Genomic DNA, 12391 nt, shown 5'->3' with positions numbered 1-12391 from the left:
CCGTAGTATGTCTCACCATCAACCGTCGGTACGTACACTATTGTTCTGAGTCCTCTTTCCGACATCATGTGTAAGAGTGAGAAACAATTTTCCGTTACCCACATATTGTTATATTGGAGTCCTCTACAATACATTACTAGTTTTTCACCCATTTCCTTTCTTCGTCAATTGTCCAATCGATCGACCTGTGATTATATTAGAATGGATGACGCATAGTTAGTGTGGTGAGGAAATATGAATGAGAAGAAATTATTTTGTACTTTAATAGGTATACATGACATTAGTCTTACGTAGTCACGGTACCAATTGCAAAATTAATCAAAATGTTGGGTTTCCAACTTATCGTCCATCATTCGCCCCCTATTGCATGCTCGCCTAAGCCTATCCATGTGCATCCTACAATTTGAAATTAGGATTTTATAATTCACAACTAAGGGTGTAAGATGAATGAATATGATTATGCTAGTAACACGACTCACGTCCGCAATTGAAGGAACTCATCCGAGTTAAGCGTAATACATAAGTGAATATGTGTTAATGTGCGTCGGTCGAGGTCGACTCGTGTTCTCACCCCTTTAGACTCATCCGGGTTTCTTTGGGCCATATTGTAAAATGTTGGTGCATTATCTAAATACATCAAGCCGAACGTCACCAAATCAGTTGTTATGTAGCCCTCCGCACTGCAGCCATCAGGAGCCGCTTTATTGCACACATTACATTTGAACTCCCCTAGGCTCCTTGTGACGACCCGCTTAATAAAACATGACTAAAAATTTTTTGTTTAAAAAAAAGCATTACCCACAATAAAGCGGATGGTCACAGTGGCATGGCAATACCGCAGTATGCCACGAACCCATGCATTAACCTGATTGACAGTTTAATATGCCACACAGAGCTATATGCATCATCAATGATTCATCAGAGTTCATATCTTTGCAGCGGAATATAAATAACATTACACTTACATAACACATTAGAGCTGACTAATACATCTATGTAAATAAAGTCTTATATACAAAATAATGGCTATACAAAAGTTTCACATGCAACACGGGCCATATACCAAATGCCAACATATAAGCATATCCTTGAATGCTCTAACAAAGAGGACTAACAACTAGTCCAACAAAGTTAACCTCCCACGCAGCTAGACCTCCAACGTCGCCCAAATACAAGGCTACACGATCCTCATCTACTGTCTATGTACCTGCATCCACAACATCGCCTGGACCACGGGAATCACCACCACCCGTGATACAGGCGGAATTATGAGCCCGCCGTCTCCATGAAATAGAGACGCTCAGCAGTATAAAACTCGCTAGGCATTCCAAAAGAGTTGTCATTTGAAAACATACTCGCAAATTATATGGCTTAACAATAAATCATTTTGAAAGTCATCATGCAACATCTAGCCATAACGGTATACATATGTCATCTTGCATCATCTAGCAATAACGGTATACATACGTCATCATGCATCATCTAGCCATAAAAGTATACATATGCGTCCGTCCCATACCAGTCACATGTGCATACTAATACGTCTAGCATAAAGATCACACAAAACCAATCATCATCATCATACAATCATATGTTATGCGTGCTCATACTCATGTTCATCATCTTGTGTCAGTTCCATTGTGAGGCCAACTCTCGGTAGTGAGACAATACTCAATCACCACCAGAGTTATTCATGAGGCACGCTCAACGGTAGTGAGACCACACTCAATCACTACCGAAGATGTCACCTTTTTTCATTATGCATTGGGCCAACTTCACGGTAGTGAGACCATACTCAATCACCATCGGAGTTGTCACTCCGATTTCCATTATGCATTGGGCCAACTTCACCGTGGTGAGACCACACTCAATCACCACCGGAGTTGTCACCCCGATTTCCATTATGCATTGGGCCAACTTCACGGTAGTGAGACCACACTCAATCACCACCGGAGTTGTCACCCCGATTTCCATTATGCATGGGGCCAGCTCTACGGTAGTGAGACCACACTCAATCACCACCGGAGTTGAACCCCGTTTCCGTTATGCATGGGCCAGCTCTACGGTAGTGAGACTATACTCAATCACCACCGGAGTTGAGCCCCGTTTCCGTTACATTGCTCATGCCTTGATCATGCGTATGTCGACGAATCATTGAACTCATGTGCTATCATAACTCTTATCATAAAATCATAAAATCATGTAAACCAACCAACGCTCCTAACAACATAATCATCTCATTATTTTGCAAACCCATAAAGCTCATAGAAACATTTCATCAAACATTCAACCAACATATCTCATAGAACATCATCAATAGTCATAGTATCTTAAAACAACATTCATCAATCGTTCAACCAAAACATCTTTTATACTTTAAAAATAGTATATTTTTGCCCAGTAAGTAAAATACTTACTTTGTAGCCTGCAAATGACTCACGACTCAAGTAATTCTTTCGAAGAGCTCCATTGATTTGATTACCCATACCACACATTGGAAGACTAGATCCAGTCCTAAGCCTCCAATATCACATTACATGCCTGCAATTAACCGCATCATTAGACTTGGTTAAACTATCAAACTCTACACCTTATTACACATATAGCTACCCACAAGCTCTCACGTAACATTGCTTACTCTCCTAGACCTTAACTAAGCACCAAAAACCCTCCAAATGAGCCAACACAACTAAGGCCTTATTCTAATTAATTGCTTTGCACTAAGACACCCAAGGTTACCATATTCTTACACCATGTATTAACTTGATTACTACATACACACTTAATGAATTCCATCTTTACATAAGCAATTTATTACTTCATTAATTCATGATATGAAAGTATATTTGGTACTTATATCATTTAAACGCATATTAAGTTAATCCAATTTCAATAATGCGCTTATGTCACTTTTATTGTACATATATATTTAATTACAATACTAAGTGAATCCAAAGTCTAGTTATGCATTTTTACAACATAACCAATTTATACATATAATACTCTAATGCCTTAAGGTTATATTTGGGCAACCAATAATATACAATCATCTCATCTTAAATCATTTTATGTAATGCTTTATTCTTTAATCAAGTAAATGCATTGCTTAACAATTCTAATTAGATTAATTCTTTAACCATTCTCATTGTCGTTTACCCCAATTTATAATACTCATAAACACTTACGATAATTACCATGATTCTAATATGACATTATAACCTAAACCCATATTCATCAATTTCTATTATACCCATGAAAGCCTAGGGTTAATTAACACTTTAAATGTAATTAACCCATTCAAACAATATTCCTACTGTTCACATACCAAAAGCCCCAATTTAATTCATACTATAACAATTAGGGTTTATGCTCATATTTTACCAATAAGTAAAATTGGAGTTTCAACCCATTAACTCCATAACCCGGAACTTGTATAATGCATAACAATTTAATACGCATAAAAGCCCGACATTAATTTTAGGCATTTAGCTTCATACTACAATTCCTTCCAATTTTCGGACCTAATTAGAATTCACCCAAATTATTATGATTTCAAGCTTGGAATGCAATGGGTATGATAAAACCTTAAAGAGAAACTAGAGATTCAACCATATAACAAAATCCCCCAAAATCCCTTTCAAGAACCCTAATTTTTGGACCCAAATCAAAGCCCAACAAATCCACACAATTTCTAGCTTCTAATCCCATGGGTAACAAGAAAATCATAAGAGAAGGCTTGAATGTTTACCTCACTAACCCCATGGCCGGAATCCATCACCTTTTTCTTCTTCTTTCTTCCTCTTTCATCTTCTTCGGACAACAGCTCTCTCTCTCATTCGATCTCATTCTCTCTCTAGCCCGGTCTGCATCTCTTCCTCTCTCAATCTGCAGCTCTCTCTCTCTCTAGCTCGTTCTCTCTCTCTCGGCCAAGTGTGTGTGCGTTAGAAGAAGGGAAAGAGAAAAGAGAAAGAAAAGAAAGAAGAGAGGAAAGAAAGAAAGAATGGGCTGCTGCACGTGAGTTTGGGAGAGGGAAGAAGATAATGTTATCTTCTTCCATCCAACCATGGCTTGACACGTGGCAAGTTAGATTTCCTTTTTCTTTTTATTTTAAAGCCCCATCTTTTATAAATTGCTATATTACCCCACCTCATATTAATTCTATCTTTTTGTTCTCTTTAATTCCCCACACTTCTTTTATTTACTCAAGCTACAACTTACCATTAATCTATTTTATTTATTAATCATTTATCACACTAACATCATTATTAGTTAAACTCTTTATTACTTAAAACTTACATTATATAATATATCGTCCTTAAATAATATTGTTATTATATTAGTTATTCTAACTGATCCCATGTGCTATTTATCTCATTAATTAAATCTAATTACTAGGAGGTTATTAATAATAAACTTAATTATTTTCTTGGATCTTACACTCCTACATATGAAAATCACTCAATCATTGCAGTTACTCATTGTTTTTTAACGGAGGGCCAAAAAATAAGGATTGAAGTAAAAATTTACCTCTCAGCCGGATACATCCACTTATACTGTACCGGTCCACCGAGTGGGCATTCACGGATAAGATGCACGACAACTTGAACCATGCTAGTGAAAAAATTGGGGGGGGGGGGGGCAAATACCTATTCCATCTTAGCAAAATTGATACAGACTTAACCCTCAAGTCAGTTCATATCCTCTTGTGTCAATGTTGTTGAACATATGCCCCTGAAGAATGTAGACAACTCAACTAGAGGTCTAACCACGTTACCTGGCAGTGATCTACGCAACGCAATAAGCAGAAACTGTTGCATCAGTACGTGGCTATCATGACTCTTCAAACCCACAATCGTACGTTCCTTAAGTCTTACACATCAGGAAATGTTCAAGGCATATCCGTCGGGCACCCTTACATCTCGAAGCACTTTCAAGAAATTAGTTTTATCCACCTTGAACATCGTGTGGCAAACTGTGGGTATATAGGTTTTCCCATTCTCTGTCGTGAATGGATGAAGTTTAGGTTTCAAAAGTCAAACCCATTTCACACAAGTCTTTACGGGCTTCGAGGTTGTCCTTCGTTTTCCCTTTAATGTCCAGTATTGTGGCAAATATATTGCCCATCACATTTTTCTTTATGTGCATGATATCAAGGTTATGCTGTAATAAATTATCTTTCCAATATGGCAACCCAAATAAAATACTTTTCTTCTTCCACACTACATGATCAGTCGCTGGTTGTCATTTCTGAGGAGTCCTCTTCCGCTTCTTTGACTTACCTTCCGTCTTTGACCCATAATTGGTCTTTGACTTACCGATGTTCTCATCCCAAAATACCATCCATTTTAACTGTCTTAGAATTTCATCTCCACCTGGCACATCGGGGCCACATTCAAGTTCTTGGTTATCGTCAAATGTTATTTTATTTAACCTCCACGAATGATCTACAGGCAAGTATCGCCTATGCCTCAAAAAACAAAATTTGCGGCCGTGTTTTAACCATTTAGACTTTGGTTGAATCCATACAACAAGGAGATGCCTTTCACCCCTGGAAGGCCATCCGGACAAAACTGTGTATGTGGTGAAGTCATTAATTGTCCACATCAATGTTGTTAAAAAATCTACCTAAATTAATAGGTAAATAATTGTACGTTTTACCTGCAAGTGCCCAAGGTCAACATAGTAGTATATGGTGCAAGTACAGGATCATTCCCACAAGGATTGCTGAATTTTCGTTTAAAAATAAATTCCTTAAGTAAACAAAGATTGATTGAGTTGATAATGATAAAAAGGTAGGGCTTTGATATCCACCACTAACTATATTAAGCTAATATATCAATATGCCAATGTTTTGATCAAGTTATGTCTATCTAATGTTTGTCAACCTAAGGGCATTGGTGTCTACTCCTTAAGCTATTGATTTCCCTAAGCAATGAATTAGGCAAGGGTGTCTACTCTAATTCTTTTCTTTCTTAAAAGACTTAGCATGGGTGTCTACTAAGTTGTTCTTTTAAGAAAGCATAAAAACTGTGGAAATCGACAAACACATGAGGCCTAGGGCATGGGTGTCTACTCCCGGTTCCCCATGTTGATTAACCCAAGAACCGCGGTGTGGATTCTTTTGTTACTTAAGTTAAACTCAGGACTCGGTCATCCAAATTGATTTAACTAACTAGTCCATACCACATGCATATGTTGATCAGGCACACACATATGAGGAATTCATGCAAGCAGGTATTAATCAAGTTAAATAGCACAACAAATTCATCACAAAGGCGCCAATATTGAATTATTAACAAAACATAACTAGGGCTTCAATCTAGCCCTACTAAGTAAATTAGCTACACATAGAGTTGATGTTAAACATCTTCATAAAATAAAGAAAAGAAAAGAAAAGAATAAACCCGAGACTTGAACTTGAAGAGCTCTTATTCTTCTCCTTCTCAAGCCTCCTTATTCTAGAGGCTAAAGGGTCTATTTATAGGCTTTAGAAGTCTTTGACAAAGTAGTAAACCTAGGGATTTCGTAGGGTTTCAAAACCTATTACAATTGGGAGTTGGAAAACCCTAATATGTTAAGAGAGACATTCTGGCCGCCACTTGGTATGTCTCCTGCGCATGGGTGCGATCGATCGCTGCCCGTGTGTACTTGATCGCAAGTCTGCGATCGATCCTTCTTCTCACATGTGCTCGATCGCTCCTGGCCCACTTCGTGTTGTGTCCTCTTCTCGTACTGCGCTCGATCGCAGGTACCCTGCGATTGATCACAGTGTTAGGGAGTTCCAATTTTCTCCATCTTCTCTTTTTGAGCCCAAATCACCTAGTTTTACTTCATTTTCTTCCTAAAGCCTGTAAAAGCATGAAAAACACAAAAATGAATTAACATTGCATAATTAATTAAAACCAAAGGATTAAAATATGCAAGTTAAGGGCTGAAAATATGAATATTTCAGAACGTATCATTCAACTGCGCTCACAGCACAAATTTTTTTTTCGTGGAGACATCAAATGTGCGTACCCCTACATTCCATATGTCCTCTAATTCCTCCATTAGGGGTTGAAGGTAAACATCCATATCCATTCTAGGTGAACTTGGGCTTGGGATAATCAGGGATAATATGAAAGACGTTTGTTTCATGCACATCCAAGGAAGCAAGTTGTACGGTACAAGCATTACAGGCCAAGTACTGTGGGAAGTGCTCATGTTCCCAAAAGGATTAAATTCATCTGAGGTTAGGCCAAGCCTTACATTTGTGTTGTCTGATGAAAATTCCGGATGTAAATTATTGACTGACTTCCACGCTTCACCGTCAGCCGAATGCGTCAATACGTCGTCCTTTGTGCGGCCATCTACATGCCCCCTCATATGGGGCAATTTATGTTGCAACATAAATAGCCTCTTTAGTTGTGGAATCAGTGGAAACTACCGCAACACCTTCACCATACATTTCTTAGATGATATGGGTTGATCATCTTCGTCTAAATGAATATCATCCTTCCACTTAGATTCTCCACAAACAGTACATCTAACTCCTTATTGCCCTTCCAGAATAACATACAATCATTACGACAAACCGAAATCTTCTCATACCCGAGTCTCATGTCCTTGAGAAACTTTTTGGCCTCATATGTATTAGCTGGCAAAGCTCCATCATCCGTCGGTTGCAACTGATTGATGAACTAAGGAAAGACGAGAATATTATGTTACTAAGCCCACCAACACATTTCAAGTTGTACAGATGTACAGTAGCACTCAGTTTGTTATGTTTGGTCTTATCATGAAGTGGCTTGTCTGCCTTTTTAAGCAAGTCGTAGTACTTTCATACGTCACCTTCATCGACTTCTTCATGCATAATTTCTTCATCCCCCTACACCACGAGCTGAGGCTCACAGTTGTCTTCCATGGCCTCATGCATGCCAAATACATCACGCAACATGGCGCGCATATTTCCACCATGTTCTGTGCTTGCACCCGCATCTACGGCCAAACGATTCAAATTAGAGCCTTCAATAGGATCCCGTCCAGGCTTCTCACCGTGATAAATCCAGTATGTGTATTGGGGCATTATTCCTTTCCCCCTGTCAAGTGATCGTATATCAAACCCGGGGGGTGTTGCCTGTTAAGGCGACAAGTCTTATAGGGGCAGTAAATTAATCCATCAGGGATTCTACAGTTTCTAACTGCGAAGTCCACAAACGATCTACACTCGTCCCTGTATTCCTTCGTACCCCAAGACTTTGTCATCCAACTCTTGTTCATAGCGTTACTACATTAGGAACAAATATATAATACTTAAAAAGAACAAATAAATACATAAATCTAATCAAATAAATAAATTTGTTTTGTCTAAATTCAAACCAATAAATATTGTCCAAATTTAAATGCATTTGATATGGGGACCCTAAATAAAATAAATCTAGGTTAATTGTTATTGTTGTTGTTGTTGTTTTTATTTTTTTTATAACATTTACATAATCTGAATTTTAAATACCTCAACAAAATTATAATCCAAATTTCAATGCATTTGTTATGGGACCCTAAATAAAATAAATCTAGGTTAGTATTATTTTTTTCCCTTTTTCTTACATACATAATATGAATTTTGAAAACCTAAGCAACATTATAATCCAAATTTAAATGCATTGTTATATATGGGGACCCTAAATAAAATAAATCTAAGTTTTTTTTTTTTTTTTAACATTTACATAATCTGAATTTTAAAAACCTAAACAAAATTATAATCCAGCAAATAATCTAAATTTTAACAAATTGTACAAATAATCTTCAAAAAATGGAACACAATTTAACAAAAAAATATGATGAGTTTAATTTGTTTTCGGTGTAAGATGTTTTTTCCCTTAATTATAACCATGCCCACTGATGCAGACATAAGTATAGAGTGAGATTAAGAGAAAACATGCAGTAGTCCAATACATATTATTCTTGTTCTTTGTGGTTAATTTTTGCATGTACGTAGTTGATCAAAGTAGAAAATGACTCCACCAACAAAGCACCAACTTTATGGACCCTAAGTATAATGAAACACAAAATAACAAACCAAAAATCTAAATAACAAATCTAACATCTAAATAACATATCAAATAAAAAAATTAGTTCAATAAAAACAAATAAATAAATAAATTCACAAACATTCCATATATATATATATATATATAACAAACCTAAAATCTAAATAACAAATCAAATAAAAAAAAATTAGTTTAATAAAATCAAATAAATAAATAAATTCACAAACATATATAGATGATGGCGGGAGGGAGACGAAGAAGACTGCCGGAGGGGGAGAGAGACCGCCGAAATGAGAGAGAGAGGGTGAGATGACTGATGAAGAGAGTCAGTGAGGCTGGTGGCTGGAGAGCTCGAGACTGGGGGGTGGGTGTCTGGCGCGCAAAAAGGAGAAAAAGAGAAGAAGAAGAAGAAAGGAAGGAAAAAAGAAGAAAACGGATGGTTGTCTGCCGCAGGTAAGGGGAGTCTAGCGCACGCTGGTTCCCCATGCAAACCCATTGGTGACGTGTGGGGAACCAGCACGATGCCAAGAGGATGACGTGCCGCACTGGCATGTCACCAAAAGGGTGACGTGCCCGTGCGACACGTCACCCTTTTAGCGACGTGCCATTGTGGCAGGTCACCAAATATATGGTGATATTATTTTTTTTTTCTTAAAAAAAATAATAAATTGGTTTTAGAAATAATATATATATATATACATAGGACTAGGATAACACCTAGCTAGCATTTCCCTATATAGATAGGGAAAGAGAGAGTGAAAGAATATTAATTAATACGAAAACCCACATTTTTATTTTATAATTATCCCACAATGAAAGTTGATAGCCATAATCATTTTTTAAAAATAAATTAAAGACTACAATATCAACATATATGGTGGTATATAACATTGCTATTCTTCAGAAGCACCAACTTTATGGAAATATTAGCTAGGGATAAAGCAAGGCCTACCGTTTTGATTTATATATCTCAAAGCATTGTTCATATTCCAGAAAACAAGTTGTAATTACATATAATATTATTTATACCTCTTTTATATATATATATATATATATATATATATATGATAATTGGATCATGTGATATAATCATATAAATTATAATGATATATCATATATTATATAATACATTAATATTTCAATTGCAGTTATAAGTAAGATACACATTGTTTAATCCAATGTCAATTACTTAATAATTTGATATTATACGAATCACAGTATTATTGTATATGAATAATATGATTAAGTATTTGAATTGTCACTGAATTACATGATTAAGTATTGATCTTATAATACATTTATATTATTCAATAATCAAGATATGTAGAATTATAATTTATAATTTATAATATATATGGGTACTTATATGTTTATAACATACGTTAACATTGGAACTAAGTCGATCTCTAGTACTTAATTGTTGTATTAATATGAATTTTATCTACCGAGATGAACATGGAACTTACTAAAGAGTTCACGATGGAGGAAGTGGATACAGCTCTAAGCCAGATGTCACCACTCAAAGCCCCGAGACCGGATGGTTTTTCGGTAAGTTTTTTCCAAAAACATTAGGCCACCGTGGGCAGTGAGGTTAGTAAAGCTGTATTGGAACTCTTAAATTCAGGCTCTTTAAATAAAGATTTGAATTCGACGTATAGCTTTGATCCCAAAAGTAAAACACCTCACTTGTCTAACTGAATTCCGCCCAATAAGCCTTTTGTAATTTCTTGTACAAAATTATTGCTAAAGTGCTTGCTAACTGTTTGAAGGTAGTTTTACCTCACCTGATTTCACAGAATCAAAGTGCTTTCATTCTGGGCAAGTTGATCACTGACAATGTCTTGGTAGCCTATGAGACTCTCCATACCATGCATTCGCGGATGTGGGGAAAAATAGGTTTCATGGCAGTCAAGTTGGATATGAGTAAAGCATACGATCGGATGAAATGACATTTTTTAGAGGTGGTGATGGGCAAGATTGGTTACGCTGACAAATGGATCGGGTTTATCATGATGTGTGTGACTACGGCGAACTATGTCGTTTTAGTAAATGGAACCCCTAGGGGCGGCATCTATCCCACTCTAGGCCTTCATCAGGGCGACCCAATTTCGCCATACCTTTTCCTCCTATGTGCCGAAGCGTTGAGTTCCCTATTAACTAAGGCGGATTGGGATGGTAAACTGTCGGGTGTTCCAACATCCAAGAAAGGGCCACGTATAAATCACTTGTTTTTCGCCGATAATAGCTTACTCTTTTGTAAAGCGACATCATGCCACTGGAGGCGGCTGATGAAGTTGTTGGATAGATATGAGCTAGAAGACCTCGGGGCAGCGTTTGAATAAAGAAAAAACGCCCATATTTTGTAGTCAAAACACATCTCCAGATGCACATCAACGCATTTTGACCTTGTCTGGTTTACAATCTACGCAGAGGTACGATACATACTTGGGTTTGCTAGCTCTAGTGGGGAAGTCTAGAATGCAAGCCTTCAAGCATATCAGGGGCCGTGTATGGAAACGTTTGCATGACTGGAAGCTAAAACTGATGTCTCAAGCCAGAAAAGAAATCCTTTTGAAAGCTGTAATCCAAGCAATTTCGACGTACAGCATGAGTGTATTCTTGCTCCCCAAAGGTTAATGCTCAGAAATAAATTCTTTGATACAAAAAATTTGGTAGGGTAAAAATAAAAATAATCTCAATTCATTGGATGAGCTGGAGTAGGATGGGGAGACTGAAGAACAAAGGAGGAATTGGTTTAGAGAGTTAACATATTTTAATAAAGCTCTCTTGGCAAAGCAGTGTTGGCATTCGCTGCAATACCCGGAGAGTTTAACATCACAGATTATGCAAGCAAAATACTACGTAGGGGTATCAATATTGGAGGCAAAACTGGGGTCAAAACCTTTGTTTGCATGGAGAAGCTTACAGGTGCAAGTGGTCTCCTAAGGACCGGAATGCAGTGGAGGATAGGTACTGGGGCAAAGGTGAGAATCTGGGAGGATCAGTGGGTCCCTATGCCAGTATCGTACAAAATACAATCACGGCCCAGGGCCTTAGAGGCTTCGGCGGCAGTGCAACAGTTGATAGATCCAGAAAAACAGTTGATAGAAGAAATGCCGTTGTGCATGGCAAATTTTTCAAACACCCAAATGATATTGTGCAAGAAGTAAACATGGCTGTGGAAGCTTTCCAAAAGTCCCAGACCGATGTTTCTAGCATGGAAATGGGACAGCTCGGCAGAATTCCATCAACGTGGAAAGCTCCCACTGAAGGTTGGCACAAAACCAACTGTGACGTGGCAATCGATAAGGAAAAAGGACAAATCGGGATTGTAGCAGTGGTGAGAGACAGGACAAGGAGGT

General features: G+C 37.4%; 1 protein-coding gene across 1 annotated transcript in view; it reads right to left on the bottom strand.

Annotated features, from left to right (window-relative positions):
* LOC132168532 (myrcene synthase, chloroplastic-like) overlaps positions 1–1974 on the bottom strand; it is a 4235-nt gene extending 2261 nt beyond the window's left edge. The window contains exon 1 of the mRNA XM_059579528.1: positions 1775–1974. Within this exon, the coding sequence (XP_059435511.1) occupies positions 1775–1974 (200 nt within the window). The remainder of the gene's footprint in view (positions 1–1774) is intronic.
* Between the last annotated feature and the right edge of the window lie 10417 nt (positions 1975–12391).

This window comes from Corylus avellana, chromosome ca1, assembly GCF_901000735.1.
Source record: "Corylus avellana chromosome ca1, CavTom2PMs-1.0".
NCBI classification, from domain to species: Eukaryota; Viridiplantae; Streptophyta; class Magnoliopsida; order Fagales; family Betulaceae; genus Corylus; species Corylus avellana.
The sequence above is the reverse complement of the archived record's forward strand: the minus strand, read 5'-3'. Positions and strand labels throughout refer to the sequence as shown.